Source organism: Mytilus galloprovincialis, chromosome 8 (assembly GCF_965363235.1).
Source record: "Mytilus galloprovincialis chromosome 8, xbMytGall1.hap1.1, whole genome shotgun sequence".
Lineage (NCBI taxonomy): Eukaryota > Metazoa > Mollusca > Bivalvia > Mytilida > Mytilidae > Mytilus > Mytilus galloprovincialis.
This window is the reverse complement of record NC_134845.1, coordinates 67,536,194-67,556,107: the sequence shown is the minus strand read 5'-3', so window position 1 is coordinate 67,556,107 and position 19,914 is coordinate 67,536,194. Positions and strand designations below refer to the sequence as shown.

At 31.6% G+C, this 19,914-nt stretch overlaps 1 protein-coding gene and 1 long non-coding RNA gene across 2 annotated transcripts; one reads left to right on the top strand and one right to left on the bottom strand.

Annotated features, from left to right (window-relative positions):
• Positions 1-1,734: 1,734 nt before the first annotated feature.
• LOC143042421 (uncharacterized) lies at positions 1,735-4,341 on the bottom strand. The gene is made up of 2 exons (XR_012967982.1): positions 4,126-4,341; positions 1,735-2,622 (listed from the first exon to the last, which is right to left on the bottom strand). It is a non-coding gene; the product is annotated as an uncharacterized LOC143042421 (long non-coding RNA).
• LOC143042420 (heat shock 70 kDa protein 12A-like) lies at positions 4,338-14,334 on the top strand. The gene is made up of 10 exons (XM_076214706.1): positions 4,338-4,451; positions 5,200-5,276; positions 6,920-7,007; positions 7,632-7,670; positions 8,354-8,458; positions 8,699-8,803; positions 9,530-9,835; positions 10,468-10,695; positions 12,979-13,132; positions 13,704-14,334. The coding sequence occupies exons 3-10, from the start codon at positions 6,990-6,992 to the stop codon at positions 14,300-14,302; spliced, it is 1,554 nt and encodes a 517-aa protein (XP_076070821.1). The 5' UTR covers positions 4,338-4,451; positions 5,200-5,276; positions 6,920-6,989; the 3' UTR covers positions 14,303-14,334.
• Positions 14,335-19,914: the final 5,580 nt, after the last annotated feature.

Below are 19,914 nucleotides of genomic sequence, written 5' to 3'. Positions count from 1 at the left end.
GAGACATATAATACAAGAGATTGGCAACTCGGCGAAATCCCGTAATATCACACGGCCACATTTAAACCTCTTTGGGTAATAGAGTTATTATCAAAGTATTAAAAGTACTCGAGGTAATGGTGAATGTTTAAGCATAAATTAACTGTTTCAGTGTTAAATTTAACATAATTAATTAATTTGAGTTCATACATTCATAATTATTTATTTCAATGTCCTTTTAATTTTTATTTGTATTATTTGTATTATTGAATAAGAGACATAATTTGATATTGAATTTAAAAAAAAACATTATTAAATGATTAACACTTAATAAATTGTATCAGAGTTCATTTTATTTGATACTTTCACAATGGGTTTCTATTAAATATACACCTGTCTCGGAGACATAATTTCACAGTGTAACATGTATATTAGGCTTGAATTATTCGATGGTCAGGTAAATCACAACCTGTTAAAACTGAGTTTTATTTGACACCTGGTACACAAGAAGTTTACACCACAGGTGTCCACACTATTTCCGAAAATACTATTTACAAAATATATAAAATTAATTAATGTGTAGAAAAAAATAATTAATTTGATTGTTTATCGTTAATCATGATCGACTTCGTCTTATATTCATAATTTGTATAGATCATTAAAAATTGAATACTTATTGTGTTCATTATTAATTGGGCTTGTATTAAGTTTTTTTTCTATGATTGTCGGTAAATTGTTTTCTAAGTGTTTTTTTCAAAATTTACATTATGAGCTTGCATTGAGGTTTTTTTTTTATGATTGTCGGTTTATTTATGGTTTCTCCTTTTCAGGATTGTGTATTTAGGACTTACATTTAATGATCATTTAATAGAAAATGGCAATATAAGTCTCACTTTTGACCTCGAATAGAAAGAGATTAAACCATATTTTAAGTGTAAGGAACTCATAAATATACGATAAAGACTCAGAGCAGCAGGTATTGCTGCCTTTTCAGGTAACAATTTTTGTAAGAAGAAACATTTTACTATGTTATACTTCTGTCAGCTTGGTAAGTTGACTTCAAAGCATACACCAGTTTTAATGCCACATTGATATCTAAATGTTTCTAAATGTACACGTTTCCCTTCTTTCTTTTTAACTTTTGGACTAGTTAAAATCTCCTTTTAGTTTTGAAACGGACATGCACATGTGTAAATAGTTTTACAACTATTTGACTTGATTTGTAAGTCAAAACCTTTTTGTTTTACTTAATACAAACTGCACGAAAATGCGCCTACCTTTGTTGTTGATCAGGCTGATTTAATTGATGGTTGCCTAACGTCCAGTGGAAAATATTTCATGGCATATTTTTAATATATTGATGTGCGAGTGTATGACATTTCTTTTCTGTACAGTATATGCAATATAATATTGAACTCTCCACAAGAAACCAAATGATACAGACATTAACAACTGTAGGTAACCATAAGGCTCTTAGCAATGAGTAAAATTCATACTGCACTGCGAACTATACAAGGTCTATTTATATGTATGAAAAAGGTTTAACAATTCAAACAAGAAAACGAACTGCCCGATTTATGTACAAAAAAAATCCAAATATGATATACAGCAACAAACCACAAGTGAATTACAGGCTTCTTACTTTGGAAAGACACAACGATAATAAAGGCATGATAATATATTTCACCATTATCACAAGCCGTACAATTTTATGGTTTTGTTTGTTTTTTGTTTGTTATGTCCCCCCCCCCCCCCCCCCCCACAGTAAGCATATCTATAAATCATATAAACCAATTAATTTGGTGTGGCTTTTGGATAAACCAAATTACATCATTCTGTAAAAAAAAACACTGTCATACATCCCATTATTCTGAAATGAAAAGGACCAGTCAGAGTGAGAATCAGAACAAGTATTTATGTATACAATATATCTAGACTATCACTACACATCATTCCATCCTTTTTCAATAATTAAACCAAGATATAAGAGAACAAAACTCATTCCAGGTATAAATAATATTTTATTATCAAACATTCACTTATAATGTTACTGTCAATGATAACTGAGAGCTTCGTACTAATTTCCCTGCAACTGATCTGGTACAGTTCAACTGTATGCAAATTTCGGTATCTGTACAGCTAAGGATATATGTACATGTATCATTGATGCTAACTTGTAATAAATTGCATAAAGTCTGAAAGGGAGAATGGGAGAAAGGCAAGGTTCTTCATGTTCATTGTGTGTCTCCTTCACTGCAAATATCTCAATTACAAATGTATTGTGTAATCAGTTGCTCTGTGCCTTCCAGTGGTGCAAGAAAAAAATCAGCATGGCAATCAAATTCAAGCGTACATATTTTTTCATTCTCAAATGGCTGTTCTTTTGCTGCATAACTGTGGTCTGAATGTTAATCTAACAAGAGTTCTCCTTTGACTTCTTCTGATTTAATAGAAATTTCCTCAGAACGTACAAACTCGACCAGAGATATGTCATAATTGGATGATCCTTTTCATCTTCAGTGTGGATTAAAACTGCAACAGATATCTCCTCCATAATGGTACCAACAGCTGTCCATGGTTGAGGATTACCTTTCGTTTTAACTCCTTTTGTTAACTTACTACATCTTTTCCTCTTTTGGCATTCTAAATTAAAAAAAAATAATATCTTAGAGTTGAAAAGAAATTTGAATTTGTAGAGCCTATTATACAACATCTATTTGTCTTACTTTTAAACTTTACTTCCTACATGTATGTCATACAACATTCTGCAGTTTTTTATTATGCTAAATCTATTTTAAATTTCATTTTGTCATGTATGGACCTTTCAAGCTTGCTATTAGGAACAAATATTTGATATATTGTCAATTGTTAAACATCGTACAGTGAACATACAACATAAGTTGCTGACATCAACTTTACTTAGTCTCTGCTTCTATCTCATGAGGGTCTGGAAGCAGGGGCGGATCAACCCAGGATAAAGGGGGGTTCCAACCACATGTCCCCATTCAAATTCATTGATCATCCAAAAAAAGGGGCTGGATCCGCCAATGGGAAGGTGTTTACAAAAGGTAAACGGACAGAAAGTCACAGAACATAAAGTCACAAATTTGGTAGGACAAAAAGTCACAAATGATCTGTGGACAATTGTTTGTATATATAAGAGAAATATCTTTAAATATTTACTTTTTAATACATATATTCATATTAAAGTTTAATAAATGTGTCATTATATTTGAAAAATGAAGATTTATTTAATTTTAATCATGCAAAAGAAAGATTTCTTGGCACCATGAAGCCATTTAATTTAAGTGCCAAACCAGTTTGACATTTTGTTTTTTCAACAATTATTTGATCATTTTTTAATTGTTTTTGATAATTTTTGTTTACAAAGTTGGTTTATATACAATTGTTCAAGAATAGAAATAAGCATTTTTTGTTCAAAGAAATAATCAGAAAAAATGAATTGTGACTTTTGCCCTGTGACTTTCTGACACTGTCCTACATTCATACAATAGGAGTATTGGAATAACTGCATAAATTGAAATCCGAAAAGTAAAGACAAGAGGAAACATTTTATCAAAATATCAAGATTGGAGAATGATGGGGTGCTAAAATAAATAAAGAATAGAGAATAATGGGCAAAATTTATAAAGAAAAGGAGAATATATTGGGAATGTGTACATGTCAATGGTATACACATATATGCCCCGCTGATCTTATTTTAACAAGATAACATTTGGAATTTATACAGGCTCATTAAATTGCATATTTATTCGATAATTTCTAAGTTTTATGAAAAAAAGGTAATTCTCGCATAGCTTCACTTGGGTATCAATGTGAAAAAAAAAATCACCTTTGATGGTATTTTATGAAAACACTATTCGATCAAAATATACGAAAATAGTATCATTTTAACGGGATAACAATCGGGAGTAGAATAACACTATAAAATTGTATATAAAATCGTAAATTTTAAAGTTTTATGGAAAAAAATGGTTGGCCACACCGGTTCTACAGCAATAAAGAGGGGAAGCTGAATGGACCGAATTTAAATTGGTCTGCATTTGATTATTATCATCATCTCAGCACATTATAGTATAAACAAATTGGTAGAACTAGTTAAATGTATCTTTTGAATATACTTACATGCTTTAGATGTGAAAGCAATCAACATAAACGAGAAAACAAATCTGTAAGCGTATCGTCTCTTTTAACAACAATGGCGGAATTTTCTCATCTCGATCCTCCTTCATCCCAGGTCACATCATAATCCCAAGCACTTCCGGTGGCCAAGTGATTTCATTGGCCGTTATATAGAGTCTACTAGAGTTGCCAATCTCTTGTATTATATGTCTCTGATTTCATGAACAGCTTTTATTTTTTCATGTTTTTACAAACATAATATGTGATGCAAGTACTAGCTGTTGAGCTTGGTGAAAACAAAATTCCACAGGCAGAAAATCAATCAAAAGGTATATATTATAATTTAGAGTGACAGACGCGCGTTTTGTCGAGATATGATCTATGAATGGCTCTCAATTTGAAAAAAAAATAAATTGAAAAGTATTACAAAATTAACACCTTGACTGTTGAAAAAATGAAATCGTTATGAGGATAGTTCAATTGGGTACATTTCCTCATTTCTCCTTGTAGTGCTTTGGTTGACAGTGTTGTTGTCTTTCAATTTGCTATGGATGGCTATATTGTATAATACTGTCTTTTATACACATTTTGACTGCAAGTCCTTCTTCTATTGTTGTTTGACATTTTATTTTATCCTTTTCCAAATTAAATTGGTGACATGTGTTTTTTGACAAATGAAATTGCTGACATGCATCCTTTGACAAATTGAATTGCTAGCGTCTAAAAGAAGATTAGAAGTCCTAAGCTTGTCGTGTATAATATGTGGTTAATAAAAGATTTAATGTATAAATAAATTATGATTTTTTTACAGCACAAGATTGAATCTGCTTTTGCTACCATGTGTTTGTTCTTAAACTATTTGTGTAATTACGTTATAAAGTTTTTTAAATGTTACAAATCATATTTTTAAAACACATAACAATGGAAAAATCGATTTAACATTCTAGTCTGGTTGGCTTTTTGAAAAGCTAAAATTTAAATGAAGTTCAAATCAACTAAACAAATATACAGGTGTAACTGTTAAATGTTATGTACGTTAAAATATTTCATGATAACGATTAATTCTATTATGTTCAGGTATATATAAATCGCTGATACGAGACGTATATCCAAAAACCACATTGAAATGAATGAAGATAGGATTATATAGCAAGGTAGGTATACATGTATTATTTGAACAATGTAGTACAATGTAACAAACTGATTTCTATTGTCTTTTTAAAAGGATTTGTAATTTAATTTATATTTGAAAACAACTATATCGGTATAGGTTATTTTTATGTTTGAAATTGAAAGTAAAAATTTAAAATGTGTTAAAGCTCTATTATAAATTAATTTCAAGCATCTTGAACGCTCGGTATTTTTACAAACGATCAAGATAATGATGTAAAAATAATTAAGGAGCTCTATGTGTATATGCCACCAGAGGAATAGTCTTACTAGTGCACACTGATTCCCTTTTCTTTCTTTCTTTTGCTATGGCAGATGACATCCCGAGTCACTTGTATACTCGAATGTTGCAAGGGAGAGAATCAGCCTTCCATTATATATTAAATCTGATAAAGTAGTTTCAATTAATTAGATCCTTAGGTTGTAACTACCGTTTCAAGTCATCAACAGTTCCGTCGTACTTTATACTGAACTTCTATTCTTAAAATGTATTTTTTTTCACATGCTCCATCTAAACTTCAAAAGATTACGTTTTTCTCAGAGAAATCACTATCCTCAAATTAAAGTTATGTGTACTACCATATTTTGTATGAAAAGTAAAATCACAAAAATACTGAACTCCGAGGAAAATTTAAAATGTTTAAGTCATTAATCAATTTATAGAATAACTAATCGAAGATTTGAAATACAAAAACAAATTCTCGAATGACTGAACAACACATTAATTCACAAATGCACGAAGCGCATAACTTAATTATTAGTGTTATGTAGTCACTAGTTAAATAATTTTCGATATGTGAACGTTTTGATTAGTTAAACTAACTTTATATTTCATGCGCAATAGTTTTTTTTTAAATTAAAGACAAAATGGGAGAAATTATATCTTATTCTATTGATGTATGACGTTAGTTGATTAAAATATTCACGTTTATTTCATATTTGAAATTATCGGTTTTTATTTTACTCGAAAATTAATGCATATCAGTGCAGCAAATTCAATAACTGTAAGTAACTCATTAATTTATTTGTTTTTGCGTTTCTTTTCGATGACGCCAATTAGGCTTACTGTTTTGTCTTTTATTTTATTTCAGTTTTCAATATAAACGAAGACAAGTAATAAACATATATGTGTAAATTTAGATGCGTTTTATTATGAAATTCAATATTCATATAAAAAAGAAGATGTGGTATGATTGCCAATGAGACAAATGTCCACAAGATACCAAAATGACACAGATATTAACAACCAAAGGTCACCGACAATGAGCAAAGCCCATACCGCATAGTCAGCTATAAAATGCCTCGATAAGACAATGTAAAACAATTTAAACGAGAAAACTAACGGCCTTATTTATATAAAAGAAAATGAACGAAAAACAAATATGTAACACTTAAACAAACGACAACCACTGAATTACAGGTTCCTGACTTGGGACAGGAACATACTTAAATAATGTGGCGGGGTTAAACATGTTAGCGGGATCCCCCATAACCTAGGACAGTGGTATAACAGTACAACATAAGAACAAACTATAAAAATCAGTTGAAAAAGGCTTAACTCATCAGATGGACAACTTCCCTTTTAGCCGGATATGTAATGATTGTGAAATTTTTTTTTTATTTGTAGGGAAAAAAAATGAAAACAATCATTGTGATAAATAATCCATGAGCAAAAGGAATTGAAGCATTACTTCAAAATGGGAACTTCAAATTCAGTAAGGCATTAACTACTTTTTGATTATAATAACTGGAACTCAGAGAAGCAAAGAGTATCAACTGAAACAAACGGAATTCCAGGCCTTCAATGCTCTTCAACTCAGAAAATCATTTAAACTTTTTTTATTTGAGCGTCACTGATGGGGCTTTTGTAAACGAAATGACGAAAAAGATAGGTTTTAACGACCTTGACTACCCATGATGGTTTTACACGGTCGGAAGACGAAATGCTTTATAATGTACACAATTTAAATTGGTGTATATAAGATGAGTTTTTATTGCTTTTTCTGTACTTTATTTTCTAGTATAATGTCTATCTGAAGATGCTTGGTTAAATATTTGTTAATCTTCCTTTCTGTGTCAACCAATTAAAACATATAAACGATTTCCAGTGGTATATTGTTGAGTTATAGTGGTAACACGGTCAGTATGTGCGGATGACATCCTTTCCTTTATATGAATACGGAATCGCTTTGTACTAAATTGAAGAATCAGAAATATCTATTCAGTGAGTAACATCTTAAAAAAGTATTTCAAAGCATTATGCAATCTCTGTTAATTTAAATAATGTTGAAAAAGTGTTTTTGAATATTCAAAATGATTGATTTGATTAAAATTTTCAGAAAAAAACCAATGACGCAAATACAACTGTGATACCAGACGTGAGTATTCAAAAATAATTTCATGTAATTGTTCTGCTATGTGTAAATGTACCAGTCAGCAATCAATTAAAATTGAGAATGGAAATGGGGAATGTATTTGTCTTTTCCAATTTCTACTCCACCGATACCATATATTGTCTATCCGCTGAAATCGTATTACAAAGCTAAAGAGATAAAAAAAAAAGAGAGAATTTAAAATATTGATAATAAATACAATAAATATTGAAATCGATTGTCAAGTTTTCCATATACTATGTTTGACAATTCTAATTAGGATAAATATTTATGGAAGTCAATCTCTACTGAATAATCTTACCAAAAGTCATGTGATGGTGGTATATTGTTTCGACTTGCTTTTCCAATTTACGAATAAAAACAAAGTCCTTTGAATCAGGTGGAATACTTTTTTTTTAATTAAGGGTGCACTCTGTTTATAATTAAAAATGAATGTATCCATTACTCTGGCAGATTTAGAAATGTTTTGATTTGATTTACAGAATATTTCGACAAGGTACGAATTGTCATATTGTCATAAACGTTTACTTACCTAACGATAAACACTTTGATACGCCATGATGTACAGCAGGTTTCTTAGAGCATATATACATTATATTGATGGTTTTAATGATATTTTGGTACATTCATTTTGATTGTTACGTAAGTTTGCTTATTTCATCTTAAAGCACCATGAACAGCAGCAAAAAGACAACGCACAATTAAAAAAGGAATCAAGACAGCCGGTGAAAGTTACAAATCAAACCCACCATCAAACGACAGGCACTTTACAGGTATATAGTCTTCAAGAATTTTATTTCACATTAATTTATCGTAAATTCAATTTTATTATGTAATTCTCTCAATTATCCATTGATGTTTTCTCTCTCTCAAAAAGTTGAAAAGTAATGTTACGGTACATGAATCATTCAATTACTTCGTCGATGTTAATCATGCTAATGCTAAAAGGTGATTTAATTACTCAATACATAGAATATACATCTTTAATCAAATTATAACTTTTTCTTAATCAGTCTTTGCAGAAGCAACAGCAAGACCGCACATCATTAAATAATGCACCAAAACCGTCAGTGGTATATACAAGTGGACATCGTCCTGGAAAAGCAAGCAGTCTGAAGGTAAGTTGTTAATAGAGACATACACAGAGTACAAAGCGTTGTCCTTACGTTGCTCTTCGAATGTAGTAGATGAGATTATCAACAAGTGTTGAGCATGACATTTAATTAGTCAGATTTGTGCTACCTTAATATATGATGTTCATCTATATACATGTATCTTCGAACATGTTGACCATTAACAATTCCCGACAGCTCAGCAAGTGGATAACACCTATCGCTTAACCCTTTCGGAAAATCTTACTTTCATGAAAGACAGACGAGATATAGCTGGACCTAACGTATGCAAAGTAATTTGAACATGTGTATTTGAACTTATTCCAATGTTTTCATAATATATTTTTCTGAATAGTGTGTTTACTAGTTTCATTTCAAACACTAAAAAATGTATATTAATACAACAATAATATCACTTTGAACGCCTATACATTAAATCATAAACATTAATTGAAAATAGCTGATTTTCGCAAGTACACTTATGTGTGCCTTCCTTTGATCAACAGCTGCCGTAATAATATAACAAGCTACATGTATTGCCATGAGGAATTCGCCAAATAAACCAGTTTAGACATATCTAAGGTTTCATTAACCTCTTAATATCGCGAAACAGTTATCGGAATATTCTGCAGTTACGAAATAAAGATACGTTAAAACCAATAAATAAGACGGAAAATCGTACAGGCTTTTGCATATGTTTTTTTTTTTATCGTTGATGGACCTTCTTTGCAGACAAAACAATTAAAGAGAGAAGTTATTGTTGCCATTGAAATTGGATACTCCCATTCAGGATATGTCTTTTGTTTGGGTGAAAAGTATGCGTTAGAGGGCGTAGGTCTATATTGCCCGAACTGGGAAGCAAAAGACAAAAGGGGAGTTAATTTCAAAACATCCACGGCGATTTTATTCCGACCTAACAAATCTATCCATAGTATAGGTTACGAAGCAGAGGAACATGTCAGCAGAATTCAAGGTGAACCAGATGCTGGAAAATGGTTCTTTTTCAAAAACTTCATGGTTGAGTTTAACAATCTGAAGGTAAATAAGTATATCGATATAGGAAGATATGGTCTGCGTGCCAATAAGACAACTCTCCATCCAAGCCACAGTTTATAAAGGTAAACCATTACAGGTCAATGTACGGTCTGCAACACTGAACCTAGACTCACATCGAACAGCAAGTTAAAGAGCCCAAAAAATTACTAGTGTAAAACCATTCAGACGGGAAAACCACATGACCATTGATCTATTCCATATAAAAAACGAGAAACGAGAAACACTTCTGAACCACATAAACAGATGACAACCACTGAACATCAGATTAGTTTGTGAATAGAAATACAAGTTAAAGCTTATTGAATGTATGCTTTAGAAAAAACAGTTTCTTTGGTAGTCATTCTAGTAAGTCAACTCAGAATGTACTCATAGTTTTTTTTTTACTCTATTCAATTGGCGTTGGAATCATGTGATACTTACAAAGCCGTGTCTATCTTACATGGAGACATAACTATCGATGACTCTTGCTATGATTTATATATAACTAAGAAATGTAGGTTTATTTGAAGGAAAAACATTGATGGCATCAACACATACTCATAACCAGCGGTAGTTACAGTATCAACTCCTTTCAATTTTTAGTTGCTCCATTGATATTTTCTCTCTCTGTGAAGGGCAAAGCTGTTGAAGATTTCAAGATAAAAGATTTCTGCCAAAATAAAGTTACAATGAAAGCGGTCGATGTAATATCCAGCTTTATTAGTCAAATGAAAGACGAACTGAGGAATGAATTATCAAGACATCAATTGGGGTATAACGACAATGATATACAATGGATGTTAACAACACCAGGGAAATTGGAACCCTCACAGCTGCAACTTATGAACACCGCTGCTATAAAGGTAATTATTGGATGTATTGAGTCTTTGAAATTACAAAAAGCTCTTTCATCTTGAAGTTGATGTTGTGGAATGATTCATAGATTTAACTACTACGACATAAATATTAGTATTCCTTACCGCTGGTATTCTAGACTATGTTCAATCTATATAGGAAGATATAGTATGAGTGCCAATGAGACAACATTCCATATAAGTCCCAATTTATAAAAGTAAACCATTACAGGTCAATGTACGGTCTGCAACACGGAATCTAGACTCACATCAAAGAGCAACTTTTAACGAGCCCCATATTCTGACTATATTATTTATCGTGTCTGTTTAGTTAACGCATCAATGTAAATATAACGGAAATTGATGAGACTGTCAACAAAGTGAGAGGGTTAACGCTATAAAACCAGGTTTAATCCACCATTTTTTACATTTGAAACTGCCTGTACCAAGTTAGGAATATGACAGTTCTTGTCCATTCGTTTTTGATGCGTTTTGTTTTTTGCTTTTGCCATATGATTATGGACTTTCCGAAATTGATTTTCCTCTAAGTTCAGTATTTTTGTGATTTTACTTTTTTCCATACAAATTTCTTAAATTTAAAAAAAAAAATGTTACAATTTATGACAAAATTAGCAAAGACCCATCGAAACAACATCTGATAAACAAGTTTCATAATACTTTTAGATATTTGGATGATATTTTGGCTCTGAATAATGACGACTTCAGTATGTATACTAAAGAAATCCTGTTGAACTTACTTTAAATAAAGCTAATATTAACAATGACCACTGCCCTTTCCTCGATCTTGATATCTATATCACCAACGAAAAGCTCAATACTACAATTTATGATAAATGAGATATTTTTTCATTTCCTATAGTTAATTGACCATTTTTAGATGGTGACTTTCCCTTGTCACCATCTTACGGTGTTTATATATCTCAACTTGTACGATTCGCTCGTGTATGTAACAATGTTTCAGATTTTAGATTTTAACTAGAGAAATTTATGTATTACTATAAAAATTATTACACCAGGGTTTTCGATATCACAAACTAGTCAAAACATTTACTAAATTTTATCATCGGTATAAGTACATCATTCATAAATATAGCTCAACATGCAGACATCTTATACGTTCAGGTATTTTACATCCAATTTTTTATGGAAATATTCTTTATAAAGCACAAAAATGTCATTATTCACCTCAGAAACTAATAAAACCTTTAAATAGACTTATTAAGAAGGGATATAGTTCCGATACTGTTGTCAGGTCATTAAAGATTGCATATTTTGGCGTTAATATTGATTCACTCATAGGGTCTTTGCATCGGAACTAAACACATTTATTCAAAAACCAGTTGTTGGAATGAGACGGGCTATGTTCTGTTCATATATGTTATGATGGTATGATACTAAACCCCTAATGGGAAGGATTGTGCCTGATATTCATATGATGAAGACATAATCTTTCAATCAGTTTAATTGAAGTCTGGAGCTGGCATGTCAGTTAACTGCTAGTAGTCTGTTGTTATTTGTGTATTATTGTCATTTTGTTTATTTTCTTTGGTTACATCTTCTGACATCAGACTCGGACTTCTTTTGAACTGAATTTTAAGTGTGCGTATTGTTATGCGTTTACTTTTCTACATTGGCTAAAGGTATAGGGGAGGGTTGAGATTGCATAAACATGTCAAACCTCGCCGCATTTTTGCGCCTGTCCCAAGTCAGGAGCCTCTTGTCTTTGTGAGTCTTGTATTTTTTTAATTTTAGTTTCTTGTGTACAATTTGGAAATTAGTTTGGCGTTCATTATCACTGAACTAGTATATATTTGTTTAGGGGCCAGCCGAAGGGCGCCTCCGGGTGCGGGAATTTCTGGCTACATTGAAGTCCTGTTGGTGACCTTTTGCTGTTGTTTTTTCTATGGTCGGGTTGTTGTCTCTTTGACACATTCCCCATTTCCATTCTCAATTTTATGAGAACAATTACATATAAGTTAGGTAATCTCTTTTTTATTATCTGGCGGTATACATATTCCATAGAAAAAGAAATACACCTAAACAAAAATACGACGTGCATCAATATTATTTTAAAAATCTTGTTGAGAGTGTTTCATATATTTATTTGGTGTTCAAATTCGTTGAGATTTTTCTTTTATTAAAAATACTCCAAATATATGATTCTATATTATTCCTGATTTGTGTAGAATGGCGTTTGGATAAAAATTTGAATTTCGGGTAGTTTGTATAATACGTGCCAATGGAATTTTAAAGATGATGATTATATTACAGGCTGGTATCAAAAATGATCAGTTAACTCTTGTACAAGGACCCGAAGCCGAACTAATGTATAATCGGACATTTACAAGATCCCCATCTACATTTGGTGAATATGAGATATCGCCACTTCCAAAAAACTACAGATCGATATTAGTACATCTAGGAGGTCAGTACGATGTTATCCTATTCTTAGCATTATTTGTTCACATTTCGAATATTGCGACTTCAAATATATACCATGTATACAAAAGATGTTTCCTAATCACTTTTCAACAAACATCTCTTTATGTTGCATAGCGTTGATAAAAAGTATTTTGTATTCAATTGCAGGGGTTGCACCTATATTTCTATGTTGTTTGCACATAATTACATCTATTTAAAGACTTGTATAACTAATTGATAAACCTAGACTGTATAACTTTTATAATATTTATATGACATGTATGAAGAGTAGATGCAAATTGATTGTAAAACGATTAAAGTAGTTATCCTGACAACATCAATGATGCACATTTGCACACACATATGTGTACTTGAAAGGTTGTTAATAAGCGTAGTTTCACGTTTGTTTAAACACTGGTGTTACATATTGAAAAAACGAATTGTACATCATTAAGTGAGTATCACCCATTAGACAATTTTGAACTTCTTTACAATTTTGAAAAGAAACCTAGTTATTTTGAGTCAATATGTAGTCACGGGAGGAGTTTAGTTCATATTAGTACTTCTTATTTCAGGTGTCGCTATGAGTTTGACTGTTGTAGATGTTAACGAAACGAAAACAAAAATTCTTGAGACAATTTTCAATACAAATGAAAGCGCAAAAGACGAGTTCTTAAAATTCTTAACGCGCTTATTTGGAGGGGACGTTTTGACGTTTTTAAGAGAGTATCATCCATTGGACTATTCGGAACTTCTATATAATTTTGAAAAGAAAATGAGATATTTTCAGTCAGATAAAGTAGTAACAGTTCGAGTTCCTCCTGGATGGTATGATGCATACAAAGAATTTACGGGTGACACACTGACTAATACAATTAACCAAACAACATTCAGCGAAGCAGTTACATTTCAGAATGATAAAATCAGGATAAGTCCAGAGTTTTTCCGCAAGTTTTACGAAAATGCTACACAATGCATTATGGAAGAGGTAGAAACAACTTTAGAAAAACAACCAGCATTAGAAATCGGCATTGTATTTGTAGCAGGTGATCATGTAGACCGGGTGTTTGTAAATACATTGAAAGAACGATATCCGGCTCTTAGGGTTATTGTTTCAATTAATCCAGAACTTGTTGTACTGAAGGGATCTGTTTTATATGAGATCATGGAATAACAAAAATCTAAATAAATACGATAAAAAAATATTACTTTAATTCATTTTAAAAGTAAGGCACATACAGAATGTTGCAGGGGGTAAACATGTTTGCGGAAGCTGATACTTTATCCTTAATTAAAATTTATTAAATACAAACAGGCCGTTAACAGAGAAAAACTTAATATTGTGCAACGCCTGAGTTTAAGTATAGACATAGTGTTGGACTGTATGCATAGATGTAAAGTAATACTGTTTAGTTCTGTTATGATAAATTTATGTTTGTGTTGATAAGATCAATAGTAACATGAATCTGAAAATAATATCACCGAGAAAAAAAAGGAAATGCTAGCCCGTATGAAGGCAAATAGGTTTTGTATGATACAACTATCTACTCGATTTCAAATGACGTGGATGTAAACAATTTTATGCAACCGTTCAGACTGCAACATCAAAAAAATCATATACCACACGTACATAATCGGCTACATGATATAAAGGCTCCGACATTAAATCTTGAAAAAAAAATATAAGAAAACCAACGGCCCAATCTATTACAAATCAATTTACGAAAAACCAAGAACAGAAGACATATACCAACACGAACCACTGAACTACATACACCCTATATGACACCGACAGTAGTTTACTCGCACAACCTAAGATAAGAACAAACTCGAAAAAAGAGCTACAACGCTCAACCTATTAAATCGATATAAAGCAGGAAAACATCAAAATGAAACACTTACTGTGATTTCATATATATTTGTTGGATACCAATTTTCATGGATTTCGTGTGAATTACAAATTTAGATGTTCACCGAATAACACATTTTATAAAGTAATGAATGCAGACTTTTCCAAAACCACGCAATGAAATATCCGCGAATATGCGAAGTTTTCCTCAAACCACTAAAACTTGTATTCAGGAAAAAAATGTATCCACAGCAAGACAGACCTGAGAGCACTCCCAGTTACTGACAGCAACTAATGAAAAGAAACCATACACATTGTATGTAATACTAAAATGTCAACTTACATCCAATAGTTTTAGTGTAAAAAGGTCATTAACAATCAGAGTAAAACATGATATTATCCTATGCTAAATATAAAATATGGGTTTCCACAGAATGTAGCACCGTGAAAGTACTATTTAGTATGATTTAGTTTACTGATAACCTAATCAATATGTTTAATGAATGGCTATTATTTATTTTGAATTTATTGAACCTTAAAATTATTGTTTTACTTCTCACATTGAATAATCCGCAAAGCGGATTATGTAAAATGTGAAGAGTCAAAAAATAATTTTATGGTTCAATAAATTCAAAATAAATTACTGCCATTCATTATAAATAAATTTCTATCAAAAATAAGACTCAAAGAACTTTTTAATATTGTTTATATTAACAATAACGACGTACATATGCAACAGATTGGTCCGGTAGTAAAATCTGTCCGCCAGAGTTTTTTTCCTAGGAAATCAAGTCCATGATCATTATTTTACTAGGAACGTAAGTCCCAGGACAAATTTTCCAAGGAAAATAAGTCCATAGGTAGTAAAATATGTCTCGAACTTTTTTTCCAAGGTAAAATTGTCCTAAGACGTTATACTAGTAATTTATATCATGTTAAAACAATTATTGAAAATAAAAACAGATCATATTTTTAGTTAAGATTTAAAAGTTTCATTTTTTTTCCATTTTAAAATAAAGGAAAGTGGCGTTTTAACCTAGGAATGTTAATGACATGGACATGATGTCCTAGGAAAATAAGTCTGGGGACATAGATTTTAATAAAATATTAATACACAACTTTATAAACCGAATATTGAAACATGACATTTATATTATCTTTTAAAATAAAGCTCATGGACGATTTTACCTAGGAAAATTATTGACATGGACATGATTTGTCTAAGAAAATTAGTCTGAGGACATCAATTGTATTGATATATTATAACACAACTCTAAAACTGAATATTGAAACATAACATTTATATTTATCTTTTAAAATAAAGGTCTGACATTTTACTTAGCAATATTATTGACATGGACATGATTTCCTAGGAAAATTAGTCTGGGGACATACATTTTATTGCCCGAGCTCTTGATCCGAACAATTTTTTAAAACATAAAAATTGCATTTCCATGTAAATAATTTGTTTCATTAAAACATTCCTTTTAGAATAGAGGACATGGACGAATTTACCTAGGAATATTAATGACATGGAAAAAATTTCCTGGGAAATGTAGTCTGGGAACATAAACTTTATTAAAAGAATTTATATACAACTCTTTTTAACAATATTAAAATTTAACATTTTTATTCACTTTTAAAAACAAAATGGCATGGACGATTGACATAACATGATTTCCTAGGAAAATTAGTCTGGGGACATACATTTTATTAAAAATATAAATACAAAACATACGTTTTCATTGTTTAAACGTAAATGATTTGATTCATTAATATTTTTCCTATAAAGAGCACATGGACGTTTTTACTTAGGAATATTAATGACATGGACTAGAATTCCTAGGAAAACTAGTCTGAGGACATAAATTACTAACATCGGACAAAAAATACTAGTAAATTTTGTAACCATGGACTCTTTCTACTACTTATATGTGTCCGCCCAGCCATATTTTACATTGACAAATGTATCTCTTACACATACATGTTGGGATATGAATACACAACGTCAGAGTGGGCGTGTCGCCATAAAAAATTGACAACATTGAAAATGAAAGTATTACTTTTAACCAATTAGACAAATACACAAAATTTATTTATTTACAAATAAAACAAACTGTTCAATGATTTGATAAGAGTGGTGAAGTGTTAAGAATAAGATTATTCAACGGATTGATAAATGTTCTCTGATTGTATCTAAATTTTAAGGCTCGTTTAACAACATCAACATAACATTTCGGATGTTCTATTTCGTTTGAAAAAATTGGAAACAAAATGTTTGTTATCATGGAGAACTCGATAAATGGTAACGGAATTCTCTAATACTTAATTAATCAGTGACAATGAAATATATAACCATAAATGTTATTTACGTATTAATCCTTGATCGAACATTTTTTATGTATAAGCTGAGTTTGAATACACAGTACTGGGTTGTGCGTCAGTCAAAACCCGTTATCATACAACAGCCATCTTATACAGTAAATTTCAGTTATACAAACAAAGACAAACAAAAACAAACAGTTCAATTTTCAGATATCCTGACTTGGTTCAGGAAAATATATTGGATTATTCCGTATTTTTTGTCTCATTATTTGTGAACTTTACCAGTTCTCCTTATTTCTATGTAAACGGAAGCTTTCGCGACCAGAGAGTGAACATCTTTATATTATAAACATTATTCACAGATAGCAACAAGAACTAACTGAAGATGCTTCACACGTGCAAATTACATGTACTCTTAGAATAAGGTTATGTTATTCAACTTAGTGTGTTGCAAAAACACATCAATAAATGAACTGTGTACAAATGGTTTAGACTAGAAATTAGTATGGTGTCTTTTGATTTTGAACCTGCCGCAGAGTGCATTTTTGACTGTCGAGATTTCTATATTCGAAAAACGTTGACCTACATTACACTACGTACATAATATGAATTATCATGTCATCCCCATTTGCGTAAATTGATTTATACGCAGAAACTACTGAATGATGAGTTTTACAGAGAAACCTCGATAAGAATTTGTATGCACTTCATGTAAGGCTGAGTAAGCATTTGTGTATTACGTGTTTATATTCGTAGTTGAAGATGTGTACGTATCATAGATTAAACATGTTCATATGTCGATAAAGTAACACAAAGTTCATAAATCATTATATGTCTTATATTCAAAAAGATCTGACGTGTGAATAATGTATTATCTTACCTCCTATACATTTCCAGGAATATGATTGGTTAAAAGCGTCCGCGTGCAAACCGTGTATATTTGATATTAGGTTAGTAGGGAGACGGGGCTTATCTCATACACGGTTAGTAGTGGAGTTACGTCCCTTTATATTCCATATTAGGTAAGAAGGGGGCGGGGCTTGTTTCATACACGGTTATTAATGGTGTTATGTCCCTTTATAAAAACAAAACGGTACTGATAAAAAATCTTAAAGGTTCAAACAGTCGAAGAAATTGATGATTAAGATTGAAATAAATTCATAAAACACATTTAAACCTTACAAGTCGTTTTTGTTGGCATCTGTTTTTGTAGGATCAATGGAAGTATTTTCTTAATGCTAACAGTATTCAAGACTTGCTCTTTTTGAGAATCACCATTCTTAATTTCACATGTTAAGATAGTCGGTAAGATGAATTCGTTACATAGTGTGCTAGTGACGTAATACGGTATATATGGGGTCAGTAAATTCCATATGAGGATTCGAGCTTCGCTCTCACCTCATATGGAATTTACTGACCCCATATATACCGTATTAGGTCACTAGCACACTATGTAACTAATAATAGGTGATACATATCCTTACGTACACAAGACAAAAAGACAAAAATTATAGATTTCGACTAGGGGGCTTAATATCGCTACTTTGGGACTCACATTATCCGAGCATATTGATTCTGTCAGTAAACTCGTAAGTGCAGGTAGTAGATCAATGGGATCATTGATATCTAAATTCTGTAATATGGGTAATATGGACTACGACATATTCACGAAAATTTAGGAAATCACTTTTATTCCTGTACTTGATTTTGCATCCGGTGTATGAAGAGCAAAGCAATATGACAATATCGAACGCTTACATTATAGATCTAGAGCTATCAGAACTTTTCTTGGCGTCGGCAAAACAACACTAATTCCAGCATTATTTGCAGACATGGGATGGCATCCAGTTTTTATTCACAACTAGTGTAACGTTGTCCGCTTATGGTGTCGTCTTATGAACATGCGTGGTGACAAAATTTGCCGAAAAGTGTTTGTTTGGGATCGTGAAATGTCGAGACGTTACCAAAACACGTGGTTTAGCAGCGCAAAAACTCTTCTGGACAAATGCAATCTTTCACACCTTACTGACAACGATCCCGATGTCTAAACAAGATTCGTCCTAGACTCTGTAAAAAGTAAACATTTAGCTGGTTTTAAAGACAAGTGGTTTAACGAAATGAAAAATATGCCAAAGTTGAGGACATATAAACATTTAAAAACCGATTTATTTGCCGAGCCGTACGTATAAAGTCATTTAACAAGGACGCAATGATCTGCACGCTAAAATTTGCTGTTGACGCTATAGAAACATTCCAATCGAACAACGAGTATGTAAAATGTGCAATTCTGGATCTATTGAAAATGAGCAACACTTCATTGTATACTGTGATCGTTACTCGGTTCTGAGAAATAAACTATTTACTGCAATATCACCAGATCCCGCGTATCCTCTACGCATAAATACACTTCCTCCAAATGTTGCCTTGAATGACCTGTTATCTAACAACAACAGATGTATAGCGAACTTTATCTTGAACCGTGATCGTATCAGAAGAGAAATTCTCTAATTGTTTTACTTTAACTGTTGAATTTTCTAATAACTTTAGACATTCGTCCATACCTATGTGTTATCTATTTTTCAAAAATTCTAGCTTTAATTTGTCAGTCCATC